The sequence below is a fragment of the Meriones unguiculatus genome, chromosome 3, assembly GCF_030254825.1.
Source record: "Meriones unguiculatus strain TT.TT164.6M chromosome 3, Bangor_MerUng_6.1, whole genome shotgun sequence".
NCBI lineage: Eukaryota > Metazoa > Chordata > Mammalia > Rodentia > Muridae > Meriones > Meriones unguiculatus.
The window spans coordinates 147,278,940-147,301,690 of record NC_083351.1 but is presented as its reverse complement, the minus strand read 5'-3'; the positions used below and the strand labels follow the sequence as shown (position 1 = coordinate 147,301,690).

Below are 22,751 nucleotides of genomic sequence, written 5' to 3'. Positions count from 1 at the left end.
CTCCACCTAGTATTCATCTATAAAATGACCCCGATACGGCACTCTATACAACATGAAGATTAAACACAGCCACACACGTGTGGAGAGCAGCTATACAAGTAGCTGTGGGCTCGCACGGCCGTCGGGCTCTCAACCAGCAGCACAGGGAAAATAATCTAAGTCGTTTTTTTAGGAGTAGAAAGTAAGAGAGTCTACTTCATTTCAAAAAGTAACATGTTAACAACACTTCCTGGCATTTAGATACTATTAAGTAAACCAAAGAAACCCACTCGTGATTCCCAAAATGTGTCACCACGAAATCCACCAGTCTGCTGGAGATGTTAACTGTCAGGGTTATGGCTGGTGCGATCTCGCCCTCTGGCGACGGAAGGAGGTGATGCTTCGATCTCACAATCGGGTACCGCGACAGCACCATAATCCTGTATGAGAAGAGAAGACGCGGGGCAGTAATGGGTCTCAGCCCATCGTGGAGATGAGATGAAGGAAATGCACTAGAAAGTCCCGTCATGCGACAGGCACCCACTGAGGGCCACTCCGAGCGGGAATGTGGCAAAGGTGTCTTCTTCTGTCTTCAATGGTCTGCTTGCTAGTCCATTGCTTCTTCCTGTTTGGCTCATCTTGCTTGAGTCACTAATCACGGCACAAAGTGTGTTTCAGTAAATGCCATGGAGTATACATTTGGGGGGACCTTCTGTTTTTAAAATACTTTATTATTTGTGTGTATTTGTGTGTGAGAGAGAGAGAGTGGGGGTGTACCTGTCTGTGCTCACAGAGGCCAAGACAGAGTCAGATCCGTCAGGACTGGAGGGCTGGTATTTTTATGCCTGGCTTGTTATGTGTGTGCTGGGATCCGAACCCTCGTCCTCATTACTGCGCAGCAAGTGATCTTCACTGCTGAGCGGTCTCTCTAGCCCCACATTCTAGACTTTTTCAAATACATTCGAGTTCGTATTGTTTGAATCCAGGAGTAAAGAGGCTGGTATGGAAGGCCACTGTGTTCTGGCCTTTTACACCAGAACATGGGCTGCCCGAGAATCTCAAACAGGCCTGGCATTGTGGCTTCCCTCCAGCCTTGAGTGGCTAATCTATAAGAAGATCCAGTACTATCCGGCCCTAGGGAGCCGCTTTGCAAATTTATGTGTATCCTGTTAGCACTTCCCTGCCTCCCAAGATGAGTCACTGAGGCAGTCACGGGACAGTCTCAATTTCCCATCCCAAGCCATCGCTGTGCATTCTATAGAACTCTGCTGGGCATCAGGTCCCAAGGTGTCCTCACCCCCAAGTGTGATCCCTGGTGCTTGGCCCAAAATCTGTATAGAAACCCATCTTCTCCCCCAGCCACAGAGTTAAGTCATTGTTCCCCATATAGGGTTTAGAAGCATCACTTTCCAAGATGGTAATAAAATCTGCACCTGTTTGGGGGAAAAGGGAGCAAAAGCAGACAGTAAGGAAACAACATAAGAAGCAATTAGAAAAAAAAAATATGGATTTTGTTATCATTTTGTTTTGTTGAGGCAAGGGCTCATTTGGTAGTTGGGGCTGGTCTTGAACTCATATTCCCCCTACTTCTATCTTAAGCACTTCTACCATACCCAGCAGAATGCTAGTCTCGACTTTTGCCTTTACTCACAAGCCCCAAGACAAATAATTCTTGAGTCACAAGAGGAATGTGGCTCGAATCTGTGCTGGATGCTTAGAATTTAATTAAATGTGGGGCAGCTTATGGAAGGAGAAAAGTATGACTTTTCTACATTTTAAACTTTTTGTGGTGTGTGTTTTTGTTTGTTTTGAGACAGGGTTTCTCTGTGTAGCCCTGGCTGTCCTGAAATTCATTTTGTAGACTAGGCTGGCCTTGAACTCAGAGATCCATCCACCTCTGCCTCCTGAGTGCTGGGATTAAAGGTGTGCACCACCACTGCCTGGCTCATTTTTAAAATATTTGTGATTTTTTTTCCAGAAGTTCAAATAACCTTCATGTCTTTTACAAATCCCCAGTTTATGTTCAGAAACGGTAAAATAGTGCACATTGGCTTTTTATATTTTTTTGAGGCGAGGTCTTATGTAACCCAGGCTGGCCTCTTAATGTAACTGAGGATGACCTTGCACTTCTGTCCTGTCTCCACCTCCAGAGAGCTTGGGTTAACAGGTGTGCACCACCATGCCTCATTTGTTCAGTGGTGGGGCTTGAACCTAGGGCTTTGTGTGTGATAGGCAAACTACCCACCAAGCTATGCCTCCAATTCCACTATGCCATTTCAGCCCGAGGCCAAAAGCCCCATGGTATTGGTATAAGAATGAGCTTATCAGTTTTTCTTGGACCATGGACTGATGTGCCTGAGCCTTCTGGTCAAGGATAAAGCATTGTGCTCATGAAGACCCCAGACACCTCTCAGGGGGCGAGCTTCCCATGAGGGATAGCTTTATGAAAACGATTTTCTTTTTTTCATTTTATGTGCCTTTGTATCCTGCCTGCCTGCATGCTTGTGTAAGGGTGTTGGATCCCCTGCACCCGGAGTTATGGACATGCGTGAGCTGCCGTGTGGGTGCTGTGAATCGAACCTAGGTCCATCTGAAAGAGCAGTCAGTGTGCCTAACTGCTGAGCCATCTCTCCAGCCCCTGAGAAAAATTCCCACCACTGTACATAAAACTCATTCTGCTTTGTACTCCAGGAGCTTCCTAGTCCCCATCAGCAGGTCCTCAGGTGGCTAGAGCTACAAGCCGCAACATCTCTCACCGCAAGGGCATGAGTCTCCTGTAGCTACTCAGTACTACAGGCTGTTCGGGACCAAGAAATTAATTGCTCCAAAACACAGCTGTAGTGCAGGACTGTAGACCCGGGCTGACCACAAAGCGCAGCCTCCTCAGAGACTCAGAGCAGCAGTCCTAAGACCCGGCAACTTGGCAAAAACAAACGGAACAGCAGTGGTTTCTCAAGACCTGGGGCCAATTGCAGAAAGACTCACCCGTCTCCTTGAGCAGCCGAGCAGACCCCTCAAGATTCGACCATCCCTCGTTGTCATATCCAAATCTAAAAGGCCAGATGGCAGCCGACACTACTTTTGTTGGTACCTAAGGAATTGCCAAAGCAAGAATTTGCATAACTATGAACAGTGGAAGTTTGGGGGTCCCAGCCTTCTCTGCCTCTCCCCTGTCAAAACTCACATTTCAGCAAAGGAAATCCCCACAGACATTTACCATATTTAATTCATGAAAATAAGATGTTTACCCTATGGTCCTCTCAAAGTAAATCTTTGAACTTCTGCCTTAAACTTGGCAACTCAGACAAATGGTTGGAAAATGTTTCCAAAAATCATTGCTTATAATATAAATATATATATATTATATATATATAATATAAATATATATATATAGAGAGAGAATGGCCTGTCTATACAGGGAAAAGAACAAATGTGTTGTTACATATAATAGAACACTATCTATCCGCCATAAATTAATCACAACTCAGTAAAAAAAAAATCATAAACAAATGAAGTTACACACACATAACAGAACCCTATTCACCCTTAACAGATAAAGTTGGGCTATCCATTTCTATATGAATGCATCTCACAAAGATGACTTTAAGTTTAGAAAATGTTAAAGTAAGTTGCAAGCAACTTAGCTGGAATTAAAAACACAGACACAGCCATACTGTCTAGGGCCCTATAACATTCAGTAACACTTTGAAGAAATGCATAAAAATTTGATTTTTTTTTTTCTTAAACCCCTTGGGATGGTGAGATGGCTCAACAGATTAAAAAAAAATGTATGCTGCTCTTGCAGAGGACCTGAGTTCAGGTCCCAGCACACATATCCTTTGGTCCTCAACTGCCTGGAACTCCGGCTCCAGCAGCTCCACTGCCTCTGGCCAGCAAATCACATATGTTCATTTGCAGGCACAAGCACATCTTGTAATTTTAAAATAAGATAAATTTCAAGCAAACAAACAAGGAAAAAGCGCTCTATTCAATGTTGTGGTTTCAATGTTGTTTCCCCAAGGCTCCTGTGTGCTAACACTTACTTGATCCCCAGAGAGCAGTGCTGTTTGGGGAAGGTGTGGGACATTTTGGACAGGTAGCCTCTCTGGCAGGTGAAGGCCGTAGGGGCAGGGCTTGTGAGTTTATGTCCCTGGGTGTGCCCAGAGGTAACGGGTCACCAGCCAAGCGCCCACCACCACATACCGAGCCCCAGCCACAACGCCTTCCCTGCCATCCCAGCACTTCACAGAGGCAGGAGGATCTCTACGAGTTACAGGGCAGCCAAGGCTACATAGAGAGACCCTGTCTCAAATGTGTGTGTGTGCATATGCGTGTCTGCATGTGTGTATATATACATGCGTGTATGTGTGTATGTGTCTATTCTATAAAGAGTGTGCATGAGTGTATGAGTGTGTTGTGTATGTGTGTGTGCATGTTTGCATGCAAGTGTGTATGTGTGTGTGTGCTCTAAATCCCTGCACTTCTCTGTACTATTTTACTGGAAACACCTCTTTTTTGGACCTCGGACCACTGAAAAAACCTCCTACATTCTTCTTTTCTTATAGCAGCCACGTTCACATCTATTGTTTTTTCATCCTTTGCAGGTGTGTCCCTGTGGTGGTAGAGCCCCAGGTGCCGAGGCCCTTCCCAGCCTCTCCACCTGCATCTCTCTATAAGACCTCAGCCATGCAGGTCACTGTGCTACACTTCCAACACTCTAAGCTAGCTCTCTCTCTATCTTTTCTACACAGTTCCTGGCTCAATCACAGCTAAATGATTGGCTTTCTTAAAAAAGCGACTTTCAAGTCTCATCTCAAATGTCAGAGAAGCCTTCCCTAACCATCCAGATACTAGCTTGCCACATCAAAATCTTGCTTCCTAAAAAGCCACGTGGCCTGCAGCCAGAGTCTTCCTTCATCTGATAAAGATGATTACCATCTTTATCCACTAGGATGCAAAGTATGGGAGAGCAGAGATCTTGTCCAGCTTCTCCTGGGTACCTCTGGCACCAGGCAGAGCGAGAGGCAGTCAGTGAACTCTTGCCAAATGAATAAGTGAATGAATAAACAAGCAATAGATCAAATTCAAACAATCCTTTAAAAAAGAGTTTCTGGCTGTCAGTGGGCATTCTCTTCATTCAGAGAGCATATTGTAACAATAATAACTAACATGGAAAAAGCATCCAAAAGTGCCTGTAGGCTTATTACTATCTACGTGATAAGAAACAGTTACTGAGTGAGGCCTGCATTTGGTCCTGAGCACTGCTTGAGGGAGAGAAGCAGGAAGAGAGAGGAGACCCAGAGAAACATGGAACCAGTCTCCTTCCTTAGTAAAGCTTTTTCTTCAATATGAAAACATTTTTCCTGGTAGTACAGATTACTAAAATTCAGCAATAGCTCTCACATTTTATTTTATCTCAAACTGTAACTCTGACTTCACTATGTAATACAATAATCTTTTTACCAGAACAGATGGAAAACATAGTATTGCAATGACTTATTCTTGCTTCTGCCTCTTTCCAGAAGAGAGAGGCAACATCTAAACATTTAAAATTACAAAAAGCAAAGGACAACAAAACGTCCACAATGTGCAATATATAAAATAGAGATAAATTACAAAACCAAGATTTGTTTCTCAGACTTTTCTTGACTTGAAGACTCTCATAGTCACACCTTCCGCAATCTCGGTCAAATATAAAAATACTCTCTTCTTTTATAATTATATATTAAATCATGAGTGGAAAAATAACCCTACATGTCAAAAGCACAAGCAAGTTGCTGTTATTACTTCCTAAATCATTCCATGCTATGGTGATCCTATGAGTAAAAGAAATGGGACCCAGGGTCTTAAAGTCAGTACAGTAAGGTCTACCATTACATCAAGGTAGTGATATACAAATAGCAACAGAAACAGTGGAATGAAGGTACAGCCTACACGATAAGAAAGAATCTTTGTTGGAGATTCATCTGACACAGGATTAGTATCTATAATACATAAAAAAAACCAAAAAACCAAAAAATATTAAAACATCCAGTAGCCAAATTGTCCCAGTAATAAAATGGGTTAATGCAGCAAACAAATCATTCTCTTCAAAGGAATAAATATAAATGCCTAATAAATACAAGGAAAAAAACATTAAAAATCCACAACCATCAGGAAAATGCAAATTAAAGCTATGTTGTGAGAGTGACCACTGTCCAAAAAACAAATGACAACAAATGTGGAGACTGAGCAAACTTTAGGCGCTGTTCATTGGAATGTGAAATAGTGCAGTCACAGTGGAAGTCAGCATAGAGGTGCCCCTAAACACTAAAACGACAGGGCTGCGGTGATGGCTCAGGGGTTAAGAGCACTTACTGTTCTTACATAGGACCTGGGTTTGATTCCCAGCACCCACATGTAGGCTCACAACCATCTGTAACCCCAGTTCAACCTGATGCCTTCTTATGACCTCTGTGGGCGCCAAGCACACCCATGGTGTACAGACATACATGCAGGCAAAACACATACACAAACTAAAAGTAAATACATCTACAACAACAACTAAACCACAAGTACCGTATAATCAGCCTGCACCACTCCTGGGTGTTCTACCTACAAGGGTCTAAGTTAAGATACTACAGAGATATTGGAACATCCATCCAGGTTACTTGCTGCAGTATTCACAACAGCCAATACTTGTAACTAACAAGGCGCCCATCAGTAGATTAACGAGTAAAGATGTAGCACAAACACACAATGGCTTTTTATTGAGCCACGAAGGAGAGTGGAGCTATCTTCTTCTCGGCATGTCACAGAACCTTCCTCAAAACTGACCAAACACTCACTCACAAAGCAAGTCTCCATAGATACAACAAAGTGAAATAACTCCCTGCATCTTATCAGACCACCAGGGATTAAAGCTGGACTTCATCAACAACAGAAACAACTAACAGCCTACAGACTCGTGGAAACTAAAACACTCTCTACCCAATGACCACTGTGTCAAGGACAAAAGAAAGAAAGAAATTAAAGACTTTCTAGAATTCAATGAAAATGAACACACAATATACCCAAACTTACAGGGCACCCAGCAGTGCTAAGAGGAAACTTCATAGCAATAAGCACCTTCATAAAGAAAGTATTAAGTTCTCATACTATAAACTTAACAGCACACCTGAAAGCTCTAGAACAAAAAGAAGCATAAACACCCAAGAGGAGTAGATGGCAGAAAATAATCAAGCTGAGGGCTGAAATCAATAGAATAGAAACAAAGAGAAGAATGCAAAGAACCAATGAAACAAAGAGTTGGTTCTTGGAGAAAAATCAACAAGATAGACAATCAACGAAACAAAGAGTTGGTTCTCTGAGAAAATAACAAGATAGAAAACCCTTAGCCAAACTAACTAAAGTTGCCTCCCAGCCTCACTAGGAAAAGATGAGCCTAGTCTTGCTACAGCTTGACATGCCAGAACTGGCTGATATTCACGGGAGGCCTCTCCTTTAAGGAGGAGTTTAGGTAGCAGGGATGGAAGGGGGACTGGGAGGAGAGGAGGGAAAGGAAACAAAAATCAAGATGTAAAGTAAATCAATTAAGTAACTTTTTTAAATTCTGAGAAGACCAAAAAAAAAAAAAACCAGTGGAATTGCATCATTTGCATAAAAATGGATGCAACTAGTAAGTGAAATAAGCTAGATTAAGAAAAATAAATATCACATTTTCCCTCAAATTCATAATCTAAATACATACAATATAATATATAATCTAAATATAGACATATAGTACATATAAGTAACATATATGTATTATGAAAGAAGGGAGGACCATGTGGGGAGAAGAAGTTATCCAAAAGAAAAGACGGAAAGAAAAAAATAAGTAATTGGAGTGACTACCTATAAGTACGTATGCAAATTTCACAATGAAAACTATTACTTTATATGCTAAGTGAAAAAATATAGCAAAATGGAAAATAAAAGATAAAAGAAAGGGGTCAGGGGTCAAAATGTTGTCAAATAAAAGTTTAAAATATATATAGTAAAACTTTATATCTATATATATAATATATATTACATATATAGTAAGACTTCATTTCAAAAATGTTCATCACTTACCCCTTGGCCTAATTTCCTCTCATAGGTTTTGTGCCGTAGTCCTAATCCCAATAACCCCACACCAACAAGCAACCACAAAACTAAACGAAAAGAAAAAAAAAAGAATCATTGAAAAGAAACTGAAATTTTTAATAACTTTTCAAAATTGTATCTATTGAACAAGGAGTCTGTGTGGGACATACATACATAACCCATACTTTAAAATCAGGCTTTTAAAGAACATTCCCTGAGAACATCCCAAGAGCAATGAACATAAAACAAAAATAAATTACAGGATACACAGAAAAAAAAATGTTTTTGTGGGCACAAAACAGCAGAAAAAGGTATCCTGAAGAACCAAACACACAAAGATCTTAGATGTCAGAAATTTAAGAATCAGAGCATAAAGTGAACATGCCTCGTGCATTTGAAAAGAAGAGGGCATGCCAAAGAACGAACTGTGGAATCAAAGGCTAAGAACAAAATAATCAGGGAAGCTTGTACAGAAATAAAGCAGACTTTTAGAAGTCAGAAGACAGAAGTAGAATGATGGCTTGGTGGTTAAGAATACCGGACCCAGGTCTGATTCACACCATATGGCAGCTTATAACTATCTATCACTCTAGTTCCCAAGGATCTGACTGCCTTTTCTGGCCTCCATAGGCACCAGGCATCCACGTGGTACATAGAAAGACATGCTGGTGAACACTCACACACATAAAATAAAGTAAATCTTTAAAAAGTAGAAATAAGAATATATAATTGTATAAGTGAGAAAATGCTGGGCTTATTAGACCATATTAGACAAAGCTTACAGGAGAATTAGGGCAAAAGGCAGCACAGAGGTAGGGGGCCAGCATGATGGCTCATCGAGATAGGAGGATCTCTGTGAATTCAATGAGATCTCCATGAGTTCATTCATTGTCAGTATGGTTGACATAGTGAGTTTCAGTAGAGCCAGGGCTACATAAAGAGACCCTGTCTCACAAAAAAAGGGGCAGGGGTGGGAGGAGGAAGGAAGGAAGGAAGGAAGGAAGGAAGGAAGGAAGGAAGGAAGGAAGGAAGGAAGGAAGGAAGGAAGGAAGGGAAAATATAATAATAAAATGTATACACCAAACTTTATAAAAGCAAGTAAAGCTAGACTTACTAAGTTTCATGTATTTCTCACTCCTTCTCAAAAGCCCTTTAGGGCTGTGTTTTGTTTGAAGAATGAAGTCAAGGTTTTTCTTAGGTCCAAACAGCATACTCAACCCAATAATTACCATTATGGTCCCTGTTAAAAGAGAGGGAGGGAAAAAAAGAGGGATTGGGACAAAACTTAGCGGCAAAGCGTTGTCTAGCATGCGTGAGGCCCTAGTTTCAATACTCAGTATCGTAAGAAATAATTACTTTAAAAATGGTGAGGTTGGGGCTAAAGAGACGGCTTAGTGGCGAAGAGCACTTACTACGTTTGCAGAGGATAACGGGGCAGTCTAGCTGGTACTCATCTGGAAGCTGAGAACCACAGCAACAACCTGCTGCACATGTGCCCTCTGCTTTACCAGTAGCAGGGGTGTTATGGGAGTAAACAACCACTTTTTTTTTTTTAATTTAGGCCTAATTCAATAAGATAAACCCATATCTGACACTGAGGCCAAGACCCTGAAACCAGACAGGACATGGGCCCTAGAGGAAAACCTACTTCTACTATTCTGCTAAATGGCCATAGCAATAAAATGATTCCTAGTGATATACTGCTATATCACTCACTGATATACTGATAGATCAGTGCCTCACTCCACCTTCAACATAGAAGCTTCTTACAGAAGATTTTGATTAACACAGAGACTGATACCTGGACAATATATGTACAGAGAATAAGAGACTTTATAGTGCTCAGCCCTAAAAGATACATCCTTTATCACAGTCCTCCCCTCCAGGCCCAGGAGCTATGCAGGAGAGGGGCCAGAAATATTGTAAGAGGATGACTCCAAGAAAACAGCCCTTTTCAGACTCAATAGAACTGATACACATGTGAACTCACAGAGACTGTGAAAGCAGGAGTAAGATCTGCACGGGTCAAAACCAGACAAAATCCCAGCATAGAGACAAGGGAGTGGACCCCAAGTCCTTTCCCTAACCAAGAAGCTATTGCAATTGATAGCTGCTGGGAGAGGGAAAATCAATTTTTCTCAATGGGTATTTCAACCACATTCCAAGGCAAGCCCCACGCTTAGCAGTGGTTGGCCAACGGAAGTCAGACTCCATGCTTTTTTTGTGCACTCTTCATTTGTCTTCTTTACTATTAAGTTTGTTTTAATAGAGATTTTTATGGATTTGCGGATTTGGTAACTAGAGAGGTCGGGGAAGATCTTGGAGAAGTTGGGAAAGGGGAAAGAATATAATCAAAATACACCGTACGAAATTCTCAGAGAACAAATAGAGATTTTGTAGAAAGCTACTCAACGCCACCAATTTTCCTCGCCTTGTTACTATGTCACTCTTACTAAAAGAAGGTCCTCATTTGTGTGAAGCTGAAACAAAGCACGTTTTCACAGTGCCGTGAGTAAAGAGAACAAACTAGGAAAAGCTCGTCATTCGCAGAGCTCCAAAGAAACAAAGTTGGGAATAGCACAGCTCTTACTTTCACTCCCGTGCTCCACCCGGCAGCAGCCTGAGCAAGCTGAGCAAGAGAAAGAGCAGGACACTGGAGAGAGCAGAGCCCGACAGAGCAGAGCCACCTGAAAGAGACCACAAAAATTACGAAGTTTGCAAAGCCAAGCACCTGCAGAGAAAATGCCAGAAATTGGGCATAAAGTCCCACCTCTAACCAAGAAGCTATCTGTAACTCACATCTAACAGGAGAGGGAAACGTCAGTTTTCCTCAATAGAGTGACATTGGGTATATCACCCGCACTCCAGAGCAAGTCCAGTGCTCAGAATAGTGGGCCCGGACAAATCAGACTCTATGCTTTTTGGTGTGGGTTGCTTGTTTGTCTTAATAATGAGAGATACTGTCAAGTTAGGTGGGGTACTGTAAAGGTGAGACAGGCGTTGGGGTCATGGCTAGATGATGTTCCTCTAAGCAGGGGAGAGCTCCAGCCAAGACTAGGGAAATAGGAAATTCCCAAAGGCTCTCCCTCAAAGATCCTGTGTCCTCCTGAGCAGCCTGTGCTGGCAGGCTCATGAGCTAGGACAATGGAAGAGAGACGCAGGGCTGACGCAGGGAGAACTGTGGTGCAGTGTGGGTGGAAGCCACACCTCTCCCGTCAGCTGCTCACCCCCCGGAAATATCCTAAGGATTGGTTTTACCCACGTGTGGTCCTGTCCCCCATTCCAGCACAGACCCTGGGTGGGAGGAACACCGGGTGCTTTTCATCCCCAGCCCCTGGGACTGTGCCAGGAGCACAGCTGCACGCACAATAACTGTATTAGAATAAGTGGACTAGTATAAAACTGAAAGCATGGACAAGCCAGACCTGACTCCCCCGAAGCACCGACGCCTCCCCGCTTTCTAGGGTTTTTCTGTGGAAGACCTTGACACGCTCTACTTCCGAATCAAAGTGCTAGCCAGCTCTAGTGGCTTACACCTGTAATCCCAGCACTTGGGAGGCTGAGGCAGAACAATTTGCATGAGTTCAAGGGTAACCTGATCAAGGTCACTCTAGGTACACAGTAAGACCCTGTCACCAAAAAAAAAAAAGGAAGAGAGAGATTGACAGTGTTGGTTCTCTGTACATCTGGTATAAATGAATAATTACCTTTTTTTCCAGAAAAAAAACTTTTGAAATATTAATGTGAAATAAGCTTATGAACATTTGATTTTGGTGAGTTTATAACACTGAAGTTTACACAGGCTTTACCATGGTTTGGACATCTTTTTTCTCAATTTGTTCATTTTATTTGCCTGTTTGTTTGAGGCACGGTCTTACTATGTAGCCCTAGCCAAACTGGAACTTGGTGTTTTGACTAAGTTGGCCTAGAGCTCACAGAGATCCACCTGCCTCTGCCTCCAAAAGGGTGGGAATAAAGGCATGTGCCCCCATGGCTGGCAAACCAACTCATTTTAAAAGCCAGCTGAGGAACAAATATTGAAGAAGTGCACTTAATTTGAGTAACAAATGACAGGGAAAAAAAGTCCATTACAATTCAACATCCTTCTGGGTTTTCTTCACCTAGAGTCTCTCTTAGCAAGAACATGGGCTGTCCTACTGTTTCCGGCTGTCATAGAAGGTGCTGAGTCCTGGCTAGGCTTAGAGACCTTGGGTCAGTTTCTTTAACTGTATCTGTTAACAGGTACTCACCCAAAAGCACATCCGATCTTTCTCTAGCGTAGACACCTCCGGGAACAAACTTAAAAGCTGTGCACCAGGCACAGAAAAATACTTCCAAGAGATAAAGGCCTGTGCCCGTGGCCATGGCTTCCCCAGGGCTTTTCCCTGAGATCACGAGGTGCCCAAGTACATGAGGCCACACGGACCCTGTGAAGACTGCCAGGACACATCCAGAAACAGCTGCTGCCCACGTGCGCAGGTAAAGGAGCCCCATGGCGGAAGCTGCTCCTGATTGTAAGAAAGAGAGAGAGAGAGAGGATGAGTCAGGCAAGAAATGAGCAAAGCTCACAGCATGACCAATATGTGGCAGGTAATGTCCCAAAAGGACCACAGGAGGCCACTGGTTGAATCTCAACTCCCACGCAAACCAAGGCACAGCAGTTTATTGTGGTCTGCTCAAAGTCACAGCCTGGCCCTGGCTCACCTCAAGGCTCAGACCAATGCTTGTTCTTTGGGAAGGGGTAGGAGTGGGCATTGCCGTTGCCAGCCTTACAGCCTTCATGGTAATAGAAATTGAAATTATTTGCAAAATTCGAACTATGTTCATTAAATACTACCATCCAGATGCAAGACAGCTGAAAACACAGGGTCTGAGCGGTTTCTAGAACATTCTTGCTAAGGCACTTCCTAAGTAATTGTTGCCCATTTAAGTGCTGTCCAGAAGTATATACTCTGGTTTCTCCAAAACTTGGACCCAAGAGAGGATTTCATTAAGATTCTAGACACAGATTCGCTGCCGGAGCAAGTCTACACTCTGACCACTGGTTCTCCAGAGCCTGCCAGGCCAGGACTGTGCATTCTATGTGGTCCGTAGCAGGCAGTTACTTAACCAGCGCTGAGCCAACACTGAGGTCATGCAACTTTTCTTTCAATTCCTGTGAATCAATTTTGATCCATCCATATTGGGCCTTAAATAGAATATATATATATATATTTACATGCATACATATATACAGACATACATACACACACACACACATATATATGTATGTATGTTGATTTTTTGAGACAGGGTTTCTCTGTATAGCTTTTGGATGTCCTGGAACTCACTCTGTAGACCAGGCTGGCCTCAGACTCATAGAGATCCACCTGCCTCTGCCTCCCGAGTGCTGGGATTAAAGGCATTCACCACCACCACCCATCGACAGTATGTACATTTTTGTTAACATCCTTCAAGCACCCACACCACTGTTTGGGGCAATGCCAACACATCTAAAGGTCAGTTCCACATACCTGTCATCCACCAGGCTAACCCAGCCTCCTGGAGCCATGACGAGCCCGAAAGCATCAGTCCGCTTGCCAAGCCCAGCAGAACCACACCTCTGTAAGTAATTGGAAATAAAAAGCAAAATAAATCAATCATTCAAGTATAGGTCAAAAATCTGTCTACTCTCTCTAGCTACATCCATTCATATCACATCATGGATGTGAAACAATGGGGATAATGAGAGCCGTCGGGGACCGGTGCGCAGAACACTCGATGGCTGATGGTGCCGCTCAGTGAAAGGTTCTTGTCCAGCATGCATTAGACTCTGGAGTCAATATCCAGTGCCAGAAATGATATAAAGCAAAATAGGACAATGAGGTTTGACAGCTTTACTTATTTTTAACTACCACAAGCTATTTCATTGTTTTGTTATTAAAAAACAAAACAAAACAGAAAACTTAACAGGAAGAGAATTTAAGGTGGGCTGGAGAGATGTGTGGGCAGCTTAGAACACTTGTCATTCTTGCAGAGAACCTGGGTTTGGTTCCCAGCATGTCCATCCAAAGACTCAGACAACCTCTTCCGGCTTCCACCAGCGTTGCACAGATAAGCATGTAGGAAAAACATTCACATACATTTAAAAAAACAAACAATTGAAGTAAACTTCAGGGGCAATCCAGTAGCAATGGCAGCTACAACATAAGTAGTTGAAATCTCATTTCAAATTCAGCACTTAACGCAGTACTTACGCCGCAGGTGCCGATTTAGGACAGGCACCTGGGTTATTATTCCTGTAATCCTCTTAAGCGTGTGAGGAAAACAATACGTTCCTGCCCATCTGCAGGAGAGAATGTGGGAAAGAGTCTCTGGGCTCCTAGAGACAGTCATCTGTCTAACAAACACCCGCTGCTGGCTCGGGAGGGGCTGAAGAGCAAGCCCAGCAGACGCCAAACCTCCCCTGCCCCGGGCAAGGAATTCCTCGTTCTTCCCTTGCGTGGGAACGTGGGAACGTGGGAACGTGGGGCCTGATCCAGCCCTTTGTTCCCCTCGGCTTTCCCGCAAGCCTCCAGCCCGGAGCAGACGCCCTTCTGGCTCGTCCCCACAGCGAAACGGAGCCGAACTCACCCGAAAGGGATCGGATCCGGCCCTGGGTGGGGATGGCCACTCACTGCCCATCTGGAAACAACCGAGACCTCTCCAAAGATCCAGTGGGTGAGGAACATGAGGCTCCCGAAGGCGGCTCCTGGCAACAGCCAGCTACAGTGAGAGGCCGTGCCCTTGGCCACCTCGCTGGGCTTCTTCCCCTCAGGGGCGCTGTAGTCTCCGTCTAGAAATTTTTATACAGAAAGGAGAGAGGGAAAGAAGAAGAAGAAGAAGGGCACAGGTTGGAAGAGGCCCATGGCTTCAAGAAGCCTACTGCAGGAGAGAGTATTGCCTGAGCTATTCAATGGGAGAGATCATTCTTGCCCAGCCCTGGAGTGGTGTAGGGGAAGCAAGCAAAGCTAAAGGAAGCCAGGGTTAACAGAGTGAGAGCGACACAGGGAGGAGAAGGAGGATGTTTTCTCGAGGGAGCAAGAGATCCAACTTGAGTGCAGCATCCTAGCTCGAAAAGCTGCTTTCTCGTGAAAGAACAGGATCTCCTCGGATGCTCTGGGTACCCAGAAATCACAGCTGTGTGTCGATGAGCCTTGGCTGTGTGAGCCCCTATCCCTGCACACGGCCCGCTGCGCCTTTCCTGATTCATGATGTCTGCCCTGTTATTAATCCCATTTTACGGGTTAGAAGGCAAGCGGGGAGAGGTCAATTAACTGGTCCATGATGGCACCGTCAACCAAGAGACACTGACATCGACACTAAGGCAGTGTGCCTCCTTAACTAAATGTCCTGCCGACGCTGTTTAAATAGAGACTGCCATCAAAGCCACAACTTCACACACTAAATTGGGGCCATGGGAGGAAATGTTGGTGGGAGAATTGCTTTGTACCCTCACAAGGCCTGCTGGAGAGACGCTCTGCAATTCCATGAAGGCTTCTCTGGGAGAGAAGGCAGCCCTGAGGTCCGCCTGTGGGACTGGTGGCCCGATTTTGCTGAGAAAAAGGAAGTTATTATGACAAGAGCAAGGTCAGATGAAGGAGTGGGCTGAGGGCTACGGGGAGGGGAAGGGGCGGGAGTGGGTGGTGAGGACAGAGAGAAGTCAAGGATCTGAGGATCGAGGAGAGGGTCCAGAGAGAGGGGCCATTTAAGCTCTATTTATGGACTGAAATGAAGTCTAACTGCATGCCTCCAGCCCCTAAGACCCAAAACATCTTCAAATAGAAGGTCAAAGAACACCTCCTGTGTTCAGAAACCCAAAGGGTCTGGGATCAGGAAATCTTAAGGGCACAGAGCAGGTGGATATAGAAAATGGAGACTCCCGCCCTGAGCAGCAAAGTGGGAAGAAGACAGAGGTGAGCTGAGTTGAAAGCCAGGCATCCGCTTGAGTTCCCCCATGGGTGTATCTCACCATGGTTCCCTTCCTCACCTAGCAGGGAACCGGGGCCTTCTGCCTACATGACAGCCCATCACCTGTCTGCTACTGTTCACCGGGAGGCAATGCTGACATGTACTGTGCAGCCTGGGGCTAGGTTAAGCTTAGTTGGCAGAGTGCTTGCCCAGCGTGCATGAGGTCCTGGTTCGATTCCCAGCACCACAGAAGAGGAAAGGTTCCTTTTCGAAGGGTCAGGAGCCACCAGAGAGAAGATCCCTGGATAAGCTGAGTGTACCTTTACCTGCGCCAACGCGGTCGCACACAGCTATGGCACTCAGTGTCAAGACCACTCGGTTGCATATCCGAGAACTCCAAATAGGGTTTAACGAGGTGTGCCATATGCGGAGGACAAGGAGAAGAATGTGTCCCAAAATAAACCCCCAGAGTTTGAGGTACCTGGAATGAAAAGTTTATTAAAGACCTTCTGAAGTGTGAATTCAATGTCCTGCATCCACTGCAGATGGGTTTCACAGAACGTGGGTCTGCAGTTGTGCTGCGGGTGATCTTCGGGGCTGCCCTCAACTTTACGGTCCAGTATCTAGGCAACTTATAATAATTTCCCCCCAGCAAAATATCTTCATTAACCATTTGGGAATTTTATGCAATGCCCCCCATCGCATCCACTTTCCATTCTTCCCCGGTCTACCCTCCCTCCCTGGTGTCCCCTGCCCCCCCCCAAAAAAAAAAACCTCATCAAGTCTAATTTAGGTTGCCCGTGGGACCAGTGAGACACCTTCAAAGGTTAAGGCCCTTGCTGCCACACCTGGCTTCCCGAGTCTGAGTCCCCGTGACCCACATGGGAAATTAAAAGGAAATAAATCTCATCTTTAATGTTTAAAGTTCAGCGGCACTGGAAGTAAAGCAAAAGAGCAGGGAGAATACTGAGTATGCACAATTCCTGGGTTCAGTCCATAGTATCAAGAAAAAATGAGGTTGATGGCATTTGCATTTGGCAAAGGACAGAGGACGTTTACAAAGGCCAGTGAAAGGAAAAACTGCATTGAAACCAATGGTCAGAATGTCTCTCCGGGAACTGGTCATACCCGTTTGTCTATAGGTACGTAAGACATGAGTCATACCTTTGCAATCCACTTCCTGACCACCAGGTCACGGCTTGCACTATCAGTGAGGAAGACACACCAAGGGCAAGGACCACCAGCCGGAGCTTGGCATTCGGGGCCTCAAAGGACGCTACGCTGCCTACAAACAAAGAAGGAAGGAAGGAGAGATGAGCTGGAGAGCGTGCCCCAGCCCCTGACAGTCTGCATTTGATAAGCTTTGTGTCTGGTGTGGCTTTTCCCCCGAGGGAGACAGAACGAACATACACCTGGGCACATCCTTACTCTGCGTCCATGTGGGCAGGATTCTCACCTGAGGTTCCCCGTGTTAAAGTAGACAGCTCAGTAGGCTTTCGGCCCGTTCACAGAGCTGCCAGCTATCAGAACTAGTTTCAGAACATTCTCCCCACCCCCAAAAGAATTTCCCTTCTCCTTAACATCACTCTTCACACACACACCTTTAGCAAGCACTAACCTTTTGGTCTCCAGGGACCTTTCCTATCTGGGAAGTGTCACACAAGCAGAATCTTAGAGGATGTGTCCATTTGTGGTTGGCTTCTTGCCCCCAGAGCAATGCTTTCAAGGCATATCCATATTGTCCCCTAGATTGGTCCTTCACTCCTTTATGACTAAATAATGTCCCATGGCATAAATAAGCTGGATTTTGTTTATCCCTTTGTCAGTTGATAGGCCCTTGCTTGCTTCTGTGTCTAGACTTTCTCTCTTGGGGGTTTTGTTTCGGGTTTTTTTGTTTGTTTGTTTGTTTGGGTAGTTTGGTGTTTCTGTTTTGTTTTTGTTTTGTTTTTTGAGACAAGGTTTCTCTTCCTAGCTTTGGCTGTCCTGGACAAGCTTCGTAGACGAGGCTGGCCTCGAACTCACAGCAATCCACCTGCCTCTGCCTCCCTGAGCACTGTGATTAAAGGCGTATGCCACTGCACCCAGTTTATGTCTGGACTTTCATGAATAACGCTGCTATGAACGCGTGTTCACAAGTTTCTGTATGAGCATATGCTTGCATTTTTCCAGACTATATGATGAGGTGCTTGATACCCAAGGCTCTGCCAACAGTTTTCCCAAGCAGCTAGGCCACTTCACACTTCTTGCATTTCCGTTAAGAGTACATGGAAACTCTATATTTGCTCTACATTTTTGCCAGCACTTGGTATTCTCCATCTTTTTTAAGCCATCTGAATGAGTCAAAAATAATCTAGGTCAATGAGTATAAGGTTAGTTTCATAGTTAATTTCACGGTGATTAGCTACCTAAGGTATCTGAGGTGAGTGTGCTTGTAACAGTCAGGGGGTGGATGCAGGGGTGTTTCAAAGGAAATCGTGGCCCAGCGCAACCTCTGGAGAGCATCCCCAGCAGCCACCAGGGGCAGCACTTGGCAGAAATGGCCGCTTTCTCCTCCATCCCCAACTCTAGGTGACTATCCATTTCTTTTCTTTTTCTTTTTAAGATTCATGTATTTTTATGTACTCAGTGTTTCGCCTGCATGTCTGTGTGTGGGTGCCAGATCCTCTGGAACTGGAGTTATGGACAGTTATAAGCTGCCCTGTGGGTGCTGGGAATTGAACTCGGGTCCTCGGGAAGGGCAGCCAGTGCTCTTAACCGCTAAGCCATCTCTCCATGCCACTGCCTACCCACTTCTATAGCTCTTTCACTCTCACAAAGGAAGGTGGTTAGGGGAAGCAACACAGGAAGAGTCATTCCTAGCTCCTGGGATAAGCAGTATTGTCAACCACGGGCTCTACCATCAGCTAAGAGACAAACTCCAGAGCACGCCTGTGAGGGAGTTTCTAGGGTGGATTAAATTGTGTTGGAAAGACTCACCTTCATGTGACCAGCTGTCTCAGCTTCCTCGTGATGATGGGTTGGATTGTGTCCCCACACCGGAGCCAAAACAAGCTTTGCTTCCCTTGGGCTGCTTTGGCTAGGTATTTTGACACAGCAGTAAGAAAGGCTATTCAAAGACTCTACCTAGACTTACTGTACCATGCATAGTGGCCACAGAGAAAACTGTGTCATAAAGCCAGCTTGGAATGCAGTAAGAAACCAAGTCTTGCACGGCCAAGGCCACCCAACTCATACACAGACAGCATAAGCCTGCTGAAGCTCCAATCAAGCAGCCACTGAGGTCAGTACCGGGCAGTACCCTCACCTGCAGCTGACCACTTCTGATGGACATCACATTTGCAAAGGGAAGTTACCAGATGGGTCTGCCCGGCACAGCTCACCAACAAATCCACAAGAAAGGCTCAGAGAGGCCCACCAGGGCTGTGGCAGGAGGCTGAAAGTCCCGACCTTCTGCCACAGCTCCAAGCAGTTTCAAGCCCACTTTTTTTTTTAATCTATTAATAATACTCTCTTTTGAGTTTGAGGCCAGCCTAGTCTACAAAGAGAGTCCAGGACAGCCAAAACTAGAAAGAGAAAACAGAACAAAACACACCCAAACTCCCTTTCTGTAGCTGCATGATATTCCAAGTTTCATAATCATCTATTACTTAAAGATGACATTTTGGTCCTTTCTGCACTACCATTATAAACAGCCCTGCATGATCCATGTGTTCAACATAGCGTGTAGTTATGGGTGAGTCTGCAGGTCCTTGTGGGGTTGCTGAGGAAAAGGCTCTGAATAGATTGCAGTTTGGGTAAATGCTGCTAAATTGGTCTTTCAGTACAATATTGTGTGTTTTTTCTCTGCCAATCCATGTTTGAGGCTAAAAATGTGTGTGTGTGAGTGTGTGTGTGTGTGTGTGTGTACATGTGAGTGTGTGATTGCCTGGCTGCTCACACAAGTGAATGCCTTGTGCAGAGGTGAAAAGGCAACTTGCAGGCGTTGGTTCTCTTTCTACCGACTGGAAACCGGATAGAATTCAGGTTGTCAGGCCTGGCGGCAAATGTCCTTACCTACTGGGTTATTTTGGCGGCCCGATTTTATTGCATTTTGAAGAACTGATTGAATTTCCTTTTCGGGGACTGCACCCATCTTCCTCTGGGTTTCTAGTGTGGTTTTGGTCTTTTATTATCGGTTTATTGCAACTGTGTGGGATTTGGCAACTGTGTGGGATTTGGCAGCTGAGTAACAGCATTTCAAATCGTTTTCACCTGCTGTCTGTCCACCCGCTATAATGTTTTTCTTATGCAATACCACTGAGTCCTCTTCCTAAGTCTTTTCAAAGTTGGCCTGTTCTCCCAGGCATGTTTTCCCTCCTTATTTCAGTGAATTTTAGATTTCTCCAGGAAAGAGATGTTAAGAAAAAGAAATGCATTGACTCAGTATAGTTTTCCAATTTCACTATTTTTTTTTCCCATGAGGTAAGGAAAAGAAACGTGATTTTTGAGAGTTAACCGTTCCTCATGCAATGATCAGTCCACACCATTTTGCTTTTGACTGACGAACAGATGCATCTCAGACTCTTAAGGCCTTACCGACAGTGATGATCCGCAGCAGAGAAAGGGTCCATTTCCTCTGAACGAGTTTCCAGAATGGAGGAATTGTTAAGAGTATTGGAGAGAGAAAGGCTACGCCAAACAATTCCAGGCCGGTGAGTTCCAGCGTTTGCAGGGGAAAGTAATAGATCATGGGTCCCAGTCCGTGGTAGAGAGACCAAGAGACGTAGCCTATGGAAAACGTTTGAGAGAGACGGTGACTCCGGCCCTGTTCCTAACAGCCTGCCACTCCACTCGGCTCTGAATTTCCTGCCTCTGGCTTCAGCCGGATGTTGCTCAGAGACTCCTTTCCCCGCCCAGCAGGCACGGTGGAGAATGGCTGCCGTGAGTTCATCCCCATCTCTTGTTTGTCCCTATAAATGTGTAGCCACGCAACCACCTCTGTTACTCATCCCTCTAGTAAGATGTCATAGGCTAGACCAGCCGAGATGAAACTGGCTTCCTGTCAGGATTCTGACTAATAAAATGCTCTCACCTGATTTGGCCCCTACATATGCAATGAGCAATCACATAAAACACAGCTTTCCCTCCACCTCCTCCAGCTTACGGCCCCAAGCCCTTTAGTTAAGCAACAGGCTTTTTTCTTGTGAGCAGACCATCTCAAACCGGCTCTTACTGGGCAGGGCTGGGAAGTGAAACAGATCTGAAAGCAGAGGCACCTCCATGGGCACAGGCTGTGTGATTTTTAGACGATGATAATTAAGGCTATGGGGCTCGCCATGCACCAGGCCAAGCTGGGTTTTAACCAGTTATCTTATCCTTCAGATACCCCGCGTCCCCCCATACCAAAGCTGAAACAATTGGGGGCAAAACAACACAAACCCCCGAGAACCGGAAAAGTCAGCGGTTCTCTGGCTTGTGCGAGTAGGAAATGTCACAGAAAGCTTAGATTCCCAGCAGCACACTTAACTTTCTCCCAGGGCCCTTCTCCGGCTCAGGTTATTTCATCTTCAGGAGTCACAGCTCTCAGAATGAGACCAAGCCTCCAGGAGGAACTCCGTGTGAGTCATTTCACACCTCCCAATTTACAAGGCACGGAGGGAACAGGAAAAAAGTAAATAATAAAGAGTTCCAGTCTCTCCCGAGTCAAGCTGCTCCCCAAAACTCGCGTTCTGGGGAGAGCGCCCTCCGCAGGCCAAAAGGATGCTTGCTTCAAAAGGCAGCGCCATGACCCGCAAGACCTAACCGTTTCCCAAAGTTTCCAGGAGGGCTCAAGAGTTTAAGTCTGCCTCTCCCGCAGATTCAGAATACTAAATCCTCCACTGCTAAACGGGCCCAGGAGACGAACACCAGACGAGTTTTGACAAACACACTAGCATTCTCGCAGCTACCGAGACCAAGGAGCCAGGGCCAAAGACAGTCACCCTGGGCGCTCACCCGCAGCCCCTGGGCTACACAGGCGCCCTTTCCTTGGGAAAGCTTAGCCCAGTGCTAAACTGTATGGAGGTAGACCTGAAGGTCACGGTCCGGGACTGCAGGAGATCAACGCAGACGGAGGGAGATGCCAGGCCAGGACCCCAGGAGCTGCAGGACCCCGGCCAGGAAACCTCCGTCTGGGTCGCCTCCTCCCCTTCCACCCAGGGCGCCAGAAGCATCTCGATTCCCGGCCCCGGGCTCTGCCACTCCCGCGGGGAACAAGCCCAGCCAGCGTATGCCAGGACAGCCTCGACTTACCCAGAAGGGTCTCCAGGGCAATTGCTCTCCACAGTCCTGGCATGGCTGCGGCCACCCGGAAATCGGCGGGGACGGCCCCCACCGCGCGCCCCTCACCCTTCCCGCGGGGTCCTCCGGGCCTGCCCGCTCCGCGTCGCCGAGTGGCTCGCGGGTGGGAGGCGGCCCCGGGAGTTCAGGTAGGGTGCGGCATCTACTCCCCGGGCACGGCCGCGCGCCGCCCCGCCCAGTGCCACCTGCGCCTTCGGCGCACCTGGGGACGCGCCTCCCCAGTGCAGCCCGCTCCTTCCAAACCCGCCATTCAGCCCAAGCCAAGTCTGCCGGTTCCCACCCCACCCCCACCCCCAGAGATCGGCTGGGAAACGGAGCAGTTCGCGGGGCACCGGGGGGAGGGACCAGCCCAAACCGGCTGTGCCAGCGTTTCATCTAAGCCCACGGGGTCTGGGGATGCGGACGGGTTGATAGAGCGCTTG

At 45.9% G+C, this 22,751-nt stretch overlaps 1 protein-coding gene across 1 annotated transcript in view; it reads right to left on the bottom strand.

The window, feature by feature from the left end:
• The window catches only part of Cwh43 (cell wall biogenesis 43 C-terminal homolog), a 41,013-nt gene extending 18,560 nt beyond the window's left edge, over nucleotides 1–22,453 (bottom strand). Inside the window, exons 1-12 of the mRNA XM_021645897.2 lie at nucleotides 22,282–22,453; nucleotides 20,587–20,778; nucleotides 17,176–17,296; nucleotides 16,338–16,492; nucleotides 14,695–14,896; nucleotides 13,596–13,684; nucleotides 12,333–12,590; nucleotides 9,197–9,322; nucleotides 8,071–8,150; nucleotides 2,965–3,070; nucleotides 1,277–1,412; nucleotides 270–419 (exon numbers count right to left, since the gene is read on the bottom strand). Coding sequence (XP_021501572.1) covers nucleotides 270–419; nucleotides 1,277–1,412; nucleotides 2,965–3,070; nucleotides 8,071–8,150; nucleotides 9,197–9,322; nucleotides 12,333–12,590; nucleotides 13,596–13,684; nucleotides 14,695–14,896; nucleotides 16,338–16,492; nucleotides 17,176–17,296; nucleotides 20,587–20,778; nucleotides 22,282–22,324 — 1,658 coding nt within the window. The 5' untranslated portion in view covers nucleotides 22,325–22,453. The remainder of the gene's footprint in view (nucleotides 1–269; nucleotides 420–1,276; nucleotides 1,413–2,964; nucleotides 3,071–8,070; nucleotides 8,151–9,196; nucleotides 9,323–12,332; nucleotides 12,591–13,595; nucleotides 13,685–14,694; nucleotides 14,897–16,337; nucleotides 16,493–17,175; nucleotides 17,297–20,586; nucleotides 20,779–22,281) is intronic.
• Nucleotides 22,454–22,751: the final 298 nt, after the last annotated feature.